The 10,581-nt window shown below is 35.4% G+C and overlaps 1 protein-coding gene across 1 annotated transcript; it reads left to right on the forward strand.

Annotated features, from left to right (window-relative positions):
* Positions 1–1,480: 1,480 nt before the first annotated feature.
* LOC139686819 (novel acetylcholine receptor chaperone) lies at positions 1,481–10,462 on the forward strand. The gene is made up of 4 exons (XM_071583889.1): positions 1,481–1,780; positions 2,204–2,342; positions 2,423–2,529; positions 8,599–10,462. The coding sequence occupies exons 1-4, from the start codon at positions 1,670–1,672 to the stop codon at positions 8,710–8,712; spliced, it is 471 nt and encodes a 156-aa protein (XP_071439990.1). The 5' UTR covers positions 1,481–1,669; the 3' UTR covers positions 8,713–10,462.
* Positions 10,463–10,581: the final 119 nt, after the last annotated feature.

Below are 10,581 nucleotides of genomic sequence, written 5' to 3' on the forward strand. Positions count from 1 at the left end.
TAAAGTCAAACCCATGCATATTGCCAAGAACAGCAGACTTTCAACACATGTTCCCATTTAAGAGAGACGACAGTATTCAGGCAAAAGTATTCATAATATTAGCCTATACTCAAATTATTAGCCCATACTAGTGGATGATTGAAACATGCATGGACAGCTAACCAATGTATTAAGCAAACAGAAATGTTCTGTTTTAGTCCACAATGATATTCTAGAAATCAACTCTTCAACAAACATGTGAAAGCAGGGATGAGTTGTAACCAGTCCAAACCCACTTTTCACTCTTGAAGCAGTCAAGGGAAACTAATGGGGTAGATAACTCATATCAGTGTGATCTGGGATACCGCACTGTTTCCAAGATAGATTCATAGTATCAAGGTCTAGCTATTCAAAATAAGTTTATCTATTAGCAGAGGCCATTTAATGGTGATAGCTGGATTACTGACGGTAATTATAAACTTAATAGGTATAGAAATGTAATGAAATAATTGACTTTGTAATTCCACACAATTTATTTAAAAAACACACGACCCAGGTTCCGACGTTGAACGTCATCATCAGGTATGATGATGACGTTCAACGTCGAAACCTGGGTCGTGTGTTTTTTAAATAAAGTGTGTGGAATTACAAAGTCAATTATTTCATTACATTTCAATATGTTATGCAAATTCCACAAAGTTACGCCTGAGACAACAAATTTTAATAGGTATTAAAATTTCCTATCCCTTTGCTCGGATACCTGGAGAAATGTTAAATTTCACTTTAGTAAAAATACCATTTTGTAAATATTCGCACAAATTTGTAACACCCGTACCTTAATCATTTTGGGAATAAATAAAAATGCTAAAAAATACAATCTCACTTCGATAGTATTTTTCTCTCTTTTTTAAATGAATTTCATCCTCATTCATGTTTGTTGATATATAAGCAATTTATATTGTATAAATGTATAAACATAAGATTGCTTCTTAGCCCGAAAAGGTATGATAAAAATTATGCTAAATTGTGGCAGTACTTACCGGAAAAAACTCTTCGAAGGGTTAAAATTTCTTCTCATTGGATTAGGATATATATTAATACTCTCCGCCATGCTCTGACATCTTGACGTAGCATGGCTTTGTGCATTCTTGTGAGCCCTAGAGCTATGCTGATGAAGGAAATGATAATTGCCCCTAGTAGGGTTGCCCAGATAGGAGCCAGAAGAAAGGTATTCCGCGCAGCATCTGTTCCACAGTGAGGCGGCTGCAAAAGGCGATTCACCCTAGTAGAGTAGCCATTTGAGTGGTGCCTCGTTTAAAATGTGATTTTGGAACCAACGGGCAACCATCTCAATTACATACCCTTAGAAAATATTTTGGACTCAGTACACTAATAAGCATGCTTAAAAACGACGTGAGCTACGTCAAAATGATCATCTTTAAACTTTCGCTCGCATCGATCACGACGCCAGCTATGGGCTACTTGTTGGAAATGACCCAATGTTGCCTATGATTCTATTTAAATTTTCTACAAATGTAAATAGAAAACCATTTAGTGTGTGGTGGTTGTGGGGATAGCCGTAGTTTTGAGAAAGTTTTAAATTTAGCTCCATATAGGTTTTGTGCTTTGCAACTTCCACTTCAGTAAATAGCAAGGACATCATTACTTAATTTTGGCGACAGTGTCCAAAATGGGGTCGATTGTGTTGAAAAGTCTGTCCATCCTTCTGGGACTCTTCTTTATATTTGTAGGTATAATGAAAATTACTCCAAAGATCAGCAAAGATCTTCATAAAGACTTGGTGAGTAATTCTTATAATTTATTGAGTTCAATTCCCGTGTGCATCTGCCTTAGAATCAAGTGTTTTCACATTTGTGTACAATAATATCTATCAACTGACTCTGACAAATTCGGTATAATTTACTGGGAGAAAAATCGTGTTGATAAATAAATCAAGCTTCCAAATTGTTGGGTGATATAAATTTAAGAATTTACTTTCACTGTGCGAATTTTGGAAATGCTTGAACCTTATTGGCAAATTGCCTTGACCCTCTAGATGGTGAAGGCATTGGAAACTATCACCAAATTTACTCGAGTTATTTTGGAACTTCTCCCCCGTGCAGGCTATAATTTGCAATCTAATGCCTCATCTGGGAGAAAAGTACAAAAATACTTAATTTTTTCACCATGATAGTTGACGTAATATACGACTTGTGTCTTTCAGAGAAAAGAGTACGTGAAATATGCAAAAGTATTTCCACTCTCTGAAACATTGGATTTTAAAGTGCCTTCTAAGTGGTACAGAAGAGTCGTCGGAGGATTGGAGATATTATGTGGCCTTGTGCTGACATTTGTCCCTAGTTGTGAGTTTTTAGTTGCCGTATTCGTATTGCTAATTCGTTGGATTTCTTTTCCTGATGTTTGGTGTGTTCTTGATTTTCAGGGAAAGCTAAGCAAGCTGCTAATTTTGTGTTGTTGTTTCAAATGATGATGGCCGTTTACTCCCATTACATGGTTAACGATAAGTTCGAGAGGACTGCACCTGCATTGGTATGTATATTTGGCTTTGGTATTATCTAATCGCCGGCACGTTTCAGCATAAAATTTTATGATTGTGAGGTATTTACGTCATTGAAAATTGCGAGCGAACACTCGTTATAAAATATATATTATATATAGAGAGAGAATTTGTTCGTCGTCTTTATTTTCGAAAAATTATGATAATTTTCGCCTTTTTCGTTTAGTATTATGTACTTTTTGATTTGGGTTTCACGGAATATTTCTCAAAATTGAGTCTGCGGGAAAGTTTTGCATGTAATAAAATTTGTTCCCTACTTCAAGTTCACCTCAGTTTTATGAATGTTTGAAGTCTATGTTCCCAAATACACGATAACTTCAATAATCCATTCTTTATATTTGTTAGAAAGAATTAACTTCTCAGTATCCCTTTACCTGTATATTAGGGCAGTCGAATTAAGAGACCAATTTCCATGTTTTGTCTGGTTATCTGGCTCATTGAAAACTTAAAAACTATAAAACATGCCTCATCTAAACCCAATATCAATTCTATACCTTAAATAGTTTTTATTGATTTCATGTTTGACAGTTGTTTGGGTAATTTGTTAAACATATCCCTGTATGTACTACGATGCATTAAAATAAAATTTTGAACTTCTAACACCATTTCTGCATACATGATTTGTGCTAGGTTGCTGTTAGGTAAAAAGTAGGGGTAAATCAAGTGGAATCTAAGAATAATTTACATTTTAGTGTAGGGTGATTTGAAATGTAATAGTTTAGTGGTGTATCCATTTTCTCATTGTTCTCAAAGTTGAACAGATTATATATTTTAGTGTACCACCCATCAATTCATTTTCATCTCAGATGGCCTTGAGTAGATATTATGTTATTTATAAAGGGCATTAATAGTCTACCTACTGGGTCTCATTCTGTCACCTGTTTTAAAGATTTATATTGAAGAGTGTCTTTATGCTGACAAAATATCTTCAACTAAATGCGGGTTGTCACAGAATTTTTTTTAAACTGTTAATTTCTTCCTCGATGCATTTCTTTTAAGAATTTTTGTGTATGTTTGCATTTGGGATATCTTCTAGAGATCTTGTTGCTCTTCGGAACTTTTTTTTGTTTGATTTACTAAAAGTCACAGCCTCAGTCTGATTTAGAATGTTGAGAAGCATTACCAACATTTGAAAGTTAAGAGGTTGATTGTGGAGTGCTGTGCCAGTTATGCCACTGCACTGCTCAGCTTTTGCATTAGTTTGTGTTAATCTAAAGGCAAATGGTTCAATATATTCAAAATTATTATTTGTATAAGTGCCGTTAAAGCAATCCTCCATATCATGAAGCTAAATTTGAGAAAGGTAATCATTTCACTGGTTCCACAAATGGTGTATTATCATGAGTTTTATCTGTTTTTATCATGGTAATGCATCCCAATCATTCAGAATAACCAGTTACTATGCAGACATTTACCTTAAACTGTAATATTGTGTGTAAAATTTTTTTGCTGCCCAGTTATTCATTTCCAAATATTTATTGACATTTTAATGACTTCATGCATTCACCTATAATTAATTGTACCTACACTTCAAGCTGTTTTCCTATGTTCATATATCTACATTGTCCTCTTGTGAGAATGTCTATTTTTTATTGTTGTTTTATATCATTATCATATCAAGAAAATTGTGTATTAATTCATTGTTGAAATTCATTTACATAGTAGAAACCAATGCTCTTTTTTCATTGCAAACGCTATGTAGGGCTCATTTCATCAGGAGCAATAATTGGTAAACAAATAGAATCATTTGTGCCATTAGCTTTATGTTTATCCAATCAGAGGACTGTACTTCTTGTGTTAATTATGGGTAATTGTTAAAAATATAAAGGCATATAAAGGCTAAGCACCCACATCTTCACCTAATGTGTGAACGGAGCAAAACCTGGCTCCCATGACCAGTGTTAATTTCACACAGTCACGCAGTCCGAGGATATGGAAAGTTTGCAGAAGAAGGGTGAAAAGGGCGCTATGCAGCAAGGTTAAATCACTATCGGGAAGTAAGAAGGGAAGTTCTGTGCTAATAGTTAGAGATAAGTCGGGTAAGATAATAGTGGACCCAGAAAAGATCCAAGAGATAGAAAGGGCATCAAGGGAGATGAAGCTAAATAACGCCATGGGGGTGAACAATATTCCTGCAGAACTACTTAAAGATTTAAGAAAATGTGGGAGGCAGAGTCTATATGGACTGATTCGTAGTAGCTATGAGGAAGTAAACTAGCCAGAAGACTTTGTAAGATCAGTGTTAGTTCTTATTCGGAAAAGGTAAAGGCTACATCATGTGAGGACTACAGAACCATAAGTTTGATTTCCCACGCAGCTAAAGTTGTTCTCAGGATCATCAACAAAAGGGTAGAAAATAGGGCAAATGATTACTTAGGGGATGATCAGTTTGGGTTTAAGAAGGGGAGGCACGCATGATGCTATTGCAGTAATGAGATCACTATTCAAGAGGAATATAGAATACAATCAGGACGTATTTGCTTTATCAGAGATCGCAAAAAGGTATTTGATAGCATGAATTGGGAAAAACTAATGAGTATATTGCAGAAAATGAGAATAGATTGGAGGGACAAGAGGCTAATCCGGAACCTGTACATGTCTCAGGCTTCTCAGATGCGAGTGGGGAACATAGAGTCTGGATGGGCAGTATTGGGAAGAGGTGTAAGGCAGGGTTGCCCATTGTCACCATTGCTGTTCAACCTATATGCGGAGGAAATTATTAAAGAGGCATGGGAGGAACTGGAGGTAGGAATGAAAGTCAGGGGGGAATTCGGAAAATCAGTTAGGTTTGCTGATGACCAAGCTTTAGTTTGTCAGTCAGCCAAGGGGTTGCAAACATTGCTCTGTGATTTTCCAGGAAGAAAAAGGCTAAGCTTAACATTAAAATCGAAGGACAAAAACTAGAGTGGGTGGAACAGTTTCCATATCTCGGAAGCATTTAGGACGAACACAGTCATAGTAGTAGGGACGTAAAGAGAAGAATTGCGCTAGGCAAAGAGGCTTTCACAAGGAGGAGGGAGTTGATGACGGGGATGTTGAGTAAGGATGTTAAGAAAAGACTCATAAAAACTTTGATATGGAACGTAGCTATGTATGGCGCGGAAATGTGGTCACTGAAGCTGGAGGATAGACATAGATTGGAGGCTTTTGAAATGCATGCAATGAGGAAAGGGCAGGATCAGGTTAGGAATGTTGGATGGGATGAAGGAGGAAGGAAGTACTGAGAGATGAAGAGGGACCTGATGTAAAGTAGGTTGCTGGATAGTGTTTTGTTAGGAGTCAGGAAATATTAATTGGTAGTTTTGTACATCCAAAACCTACCTTGACTGGTAGATTACTTCATAATAATAATTTCACATACCATATAGAGCTTGGAAATGCATACCGGAAGTGGAAAAATGTAATCACAGAGTTAGGTAGAAGGAAGAATAAAGAGTTCGAAAATAAACTTAGGCTTGAAATAAATTGAAAAAAAGAAGTTTGGTGCAATATGAAGGGCAAGGATATAGAAAGTTTAAAAAGGAAGGAAGGTTGAAATCCTATCAGGAAGTAAGAACTGAAAATCCATGCAAATAATCAAAGATATATTAGAAAAAGTATTAATTGTACCAGGGGAGATTTGAGAGAGATGAAAGGAATATATGAGAGGAAATATATGGTAATGAAATTAGGCCAGCAAGCTTAGACATAGAAAGAGAATATGACTTAAATGAGGATAGCTTAGGGTCAGACATACTAGGTGGGAAGATAGATAGGGAATTAAGGGAAGTTAAATCCAGGAAGACCATGTTGGTAGGCATTCCTGCTGAGCTACTTAAAGTTTTGGACATTGCTGGTGGAAGAGTTTTTATCGACGAATTGGTAGGCATTTATGAGTATGTGATTTGGCCCAAAGTTTCATCAGATCAGTTTTAGTTGCTATTGCAAAAAAGGGAAAGGCAGCTATCTGTGAGGAATATAGAAAAATGTTTGATTCTGCATGCAGCTAAAGCAGTTCTCTGAATCATCAATAAGAGGATAGAGAGCAGAGCAAATAAATACTTATAAGATGATCAGTATTGGTTCAGAAAGTTTTGAGGCACACATGATATGATAGTAGTAATGAGGTCACTAATATGAAGGAAAAGATAATACAACAAGGATGCATTTGTGTTTTGTAGAGTTTGAGAAGGTAGCGTTTGATCAAAGATTTAATGCATGTATTGCAGAAATTAGTAGTGAATTGGAGGGATAGGAGACTTAATCAGCAACCTGTGCATGTCTTGGACTGCTTAGTTGCAAGTGGTGGATGCGGAGTCAGGCTGTACTTTACTTGGAAGGCAGGTGAAACAGGGGTGTCCATGATCACCTGTGCTTTTCAATGTATATATGGAGGAAACAGTAAAAGAGGAATGGGATGAACTGGAGGTAGTAATGAAAGTCAGCGGGGAGTTCATGAAATCAATTAGGTTTGCAAACATTGCTGATTGCATTGGAAAGTCAATGTGTGATAGGTATAGAATGAGAATAAATGTTAATAAAATAAAAGTTATGTGGTTTTTCTGAAAGAGGAAGGCTCAGTCAAATGGTAACTAAAATAAGAGCTCATAAATTAGAGCAGGTAAAACAGTGTACCTATCTCAGAAGTTTGTTGGACCAAAATTGTCCATAAGATGAATAAATGTATTAGGTAAAGAAGCGTTTGCAAAGAGGTAATTGATAACAAGGATATAGAGTGAGGATGTGTAGAAAAGGCTCTTCAAAATTTCATTTGGAATGGGATGTTGAAGATTGTGATAGAGGGAAGAAAGTTAGCCAGACAACATAGGTAGATGTCTTTATTTTGGGGCAAGATTGGGACTATTGAGTCTCTTCTACCGCCTAACCCCCTAAGGAAGGAAGGGGAAGGAATAGGATAGGCATGTTGGATGGAATGAAGGGAAGAAGCAAATGTATGGAATTGAAGAGGGACTAGTGTTAGATGTCAGGTGTATTTGTACAATTTAATAGGCTGTGTTAATCCAAAACCTACCTAAACCAGTAGAATGCCAATGATAATATAGGGCTTAGTGTTAGGTTAGCTCTACCCTTACGTTTCATTCAACTTTCAGGTTAATTAAGCTGAAGTGGTCAGAATTTTGTTGACTAGCTTATGTTGTCTATTTGAAATAATAGTGAATGACATAGATGACAAATACCTATCATCATAAATGATTAATTTTAACCATGATTTGGCATTATTAAGATAGCTATGTATTTATATCTCCAAATACATTACTGTTATGAATTTTCAGTTTTCCCAATTTGCATAGGAAAATCACTGTGATTGAAAAACTTACATTAAATTTTATGCAAACGTGATATTGTGGTTTAGAAATGCACTTCATTGCTTCATAAAAATTGAAAGACAGTATGTTCTTCTAGCCTATTCATTAATAAATACGAAACCCAAACATTTGTATACTGTCATAAAAACTGCAGAAATACTATGTTAATCTCTTATAGTACATCACTGTGAATAGTTAGTGCTTTAAAAGTGTGTGAAAATATTAGATAAAATAAATGCTTAGGCAAGAAAAATTTTCCTTACGTAGAGTTTTGGTGTGGTGAATGTTTTTTGGAATTCCTCCTTCCATTTCTCTGTGGAGTTCTCAGGCAACTCAAGATTTGAATTATTTTGGAATAGTTTTGTTTGCCAGATGCTTAGGTAGATCCAATCAATCCCCATTCATGGTTTAGGCAGGTTTATGATTGACTTGCAAAGGTAGCAAATGTTAACATCTTGTCTTTGAATTGATTTTTTCCCAGTTCATCAGTCATCCTCAGATTTATTGAGGTATCAAGATAGTAAGCAGCGTAGTATCATATAGAAAATAGGTGACTGTATTGTGAAGGCATTGGCACAAGAATACATTTTGTGGTATTTCTCTCCATAAATTTCCTCTGATAAAAGAGAAGTTTTTGACAGTGGTAACTTCACTGTTTGTTCACATTCATGGATAATTGAAAGGACTTTGTTTAGGACTATTGTTTCACTAAAATATGCATGTTCTCCATTTTAGGTGTTCTTCTTCATGTTAACATGCAGACTAGTCATTGACTGGCAGCTGAGAAGGAAAGAAATGGCCAAAGATTTGGCTGCTGTTGCTGATGGAGATGCAAAGAAGACAGATTGAGTGATTTATGTTCGATGTGAATAATGGCCCTTTCACTCCCGAGTTTTATGATGAAAGAATTGTGTTGAAGCAATTTTACCCTAAAGCCTTTCGCCATGATGAACAACACATTAAAGGACCTCTTTTGTTTTGTGTTTAAAATGTCAAAGTGGAAAGTTTTAAAAAATGAGAGTTAACCTATGGATTAAGGTACCTGTGGTGAGGTGGAGGTAGCATTGCTCCAGTTTGAATGGAACTCTACCTCTGCCGAGCCTCTTTTAATATTTATTGTGCCAGAAAAGGGACATAATATTAACTTTGCCAGCCTTTAGCTGCAATTGTTATGCATATAAGTTAATGCTAGTGAGTAACATTGTTCTTGTCCTATTTTCCCATTGATCCACCCCGATGCTCTGATCTTGAACCAATGCTCGTACAGTATAAGAGCAAAGGAGGCTGCAGTTTCATTTTTAATCAGCCATCAAATGTTTGGAGTAGCATGCTGTATAATGCTGCATCTCCATTCACTTGATTTACAAGCCAAAGTAATGCTGCAGTTTGTGGATGTTGTTTTTCATTGATGAGGAATACTCATTAATTGTTGTCACTTCACAATGTTATCTCAAGGATGCAAAATATAAGTTTTTCTCTAGTCATTTTGGAAGTGGAAGAAATTGGCATGGTTTTTAAAATGGGAAGCAAATGTCTGCCAGCAGGTCATTGAAAAGTTTCTAGTCTTACCTGAAGCTTAGCGAATTGTGTGTTACTTCGGTTTAGAGTTCAACCCTAGGCAATATGTGGGTCTATATTTAAAAATTGACTGTAAATAATGTACAATATTATGATTTATAAGCAGGATAACGTCCATAGACAAGTTATTAATCTTAAGATTTCCAAATGGAAATCTAATGTGATATTAATTAGAATCCCAAATGTCAGATATTGCATTGGTAAAAGCATGATTCATGAATAGCCAAGGTGATCTTTCAGTTCCCTAATAATGTATTATTTTACATTTTATTCCATCCAATTTTATTTTTGTGGGTAAATTTTATTTCTATTAGTCCTCTTTATTGGATCATTTACGAGTCACTATGATGAAAGGATATTATGAATTTCAAGGATATATTCATTTTGTGCCAAAGGTGGTGCTACATTGTTTATGTTTTAAAATATTTATTTCTCAATTATTATATATGAGTGCTATTAATTTATTTTTATTTGAAGAGATAATAGTAAAGGTACAGTCGTAGTAATGGTACAATACCTCAATCCAACTTTTGTGTACAACCTGTTTATATACTGAATCCATTTTCACCATGTGTGTGCCCTTACCATAAAAGGTTGTTGACTTTAAAATTGTTGCACCATGATATTGCTTCAAATTTTCACTGTTGAATTGGGATACAGGTGAACTTCTAGAGATCCCTTTTTTGGATAAGACTTGGGTCAATACAGATATTTAAAATTCTGTAAGGCTTAAGATCATTGCCAGTGATGTAGCCTTACTGCTAGCCAATTTTCCTACATGATTTGAATATCCAAATCACTACTGAATATTGCATAATAGGAATTTCTCATAATTTCTTGTGCACCCTGTAATGGAGTAAACTTTACTTTCTCATTGGTTGTGCAATGACAAAATTGTGGTATTTTGTGTCACAACTGTTTGAGAGTGGAACTTTGTTGATAACACCAAATCATATCATATAATGTATCCTGAAACACCAAAATGTATGTACTTTATTTTTAAAGATTTTCTTGTCGCTAACTGGCATGTGATTTTTGTGGATGTGTTACTTTTTACAAAGTTCTTTCGCCCATTATTGCGATTTATAAAAACTGCCCAAATTTCTGAAATCATGAAGTAAAATTGAAAGCTTCAGGTAT

The sequence above is a fragment of the Hetaerina americana genome, unplaced genomic scaffold (genome assembly GCF_022747635.1).
Source record: "Hetaerina americana unplaced genomic scaffold, ioHetAmer1.1.p SCAF_15, whole genome shotgun sequence".
Taxonomy (NCBI): Eukaryota; Metazoa; Arthropoda; class Insecta; order Odonata; family Calopterygidae; genus Hetaerina; species Hetaerina americana.

What these genes read in the sequence shown, in the direction of transcription:
- LOC139686819 (XM_071583889.1), top strand. Translation starts at nt 1,670, where the DNA reads ATGGGGTCGATTGTGTTGAAAAGTCTGTCCATCCTTCTGGGACTCTTC. An exon ending in GCTGACATTTGTCCCTAGTT is followed by an intron (nt 2,343 to 2,422) that starts GTGAGTTTTTAG and finishes CTTGATTTTCAG; the next exon opens with GGAAAGCTAAGCAAGCTGCT. An exon ending in AGAGGACTGCACCTGCATTG is followed by an intron (nt 2,530 to 8,598) that starts GTATGTATATTT and finishes TCTCCATTTTAG; the next exon opens with GTGTTCTTCTTCATGTTAAC.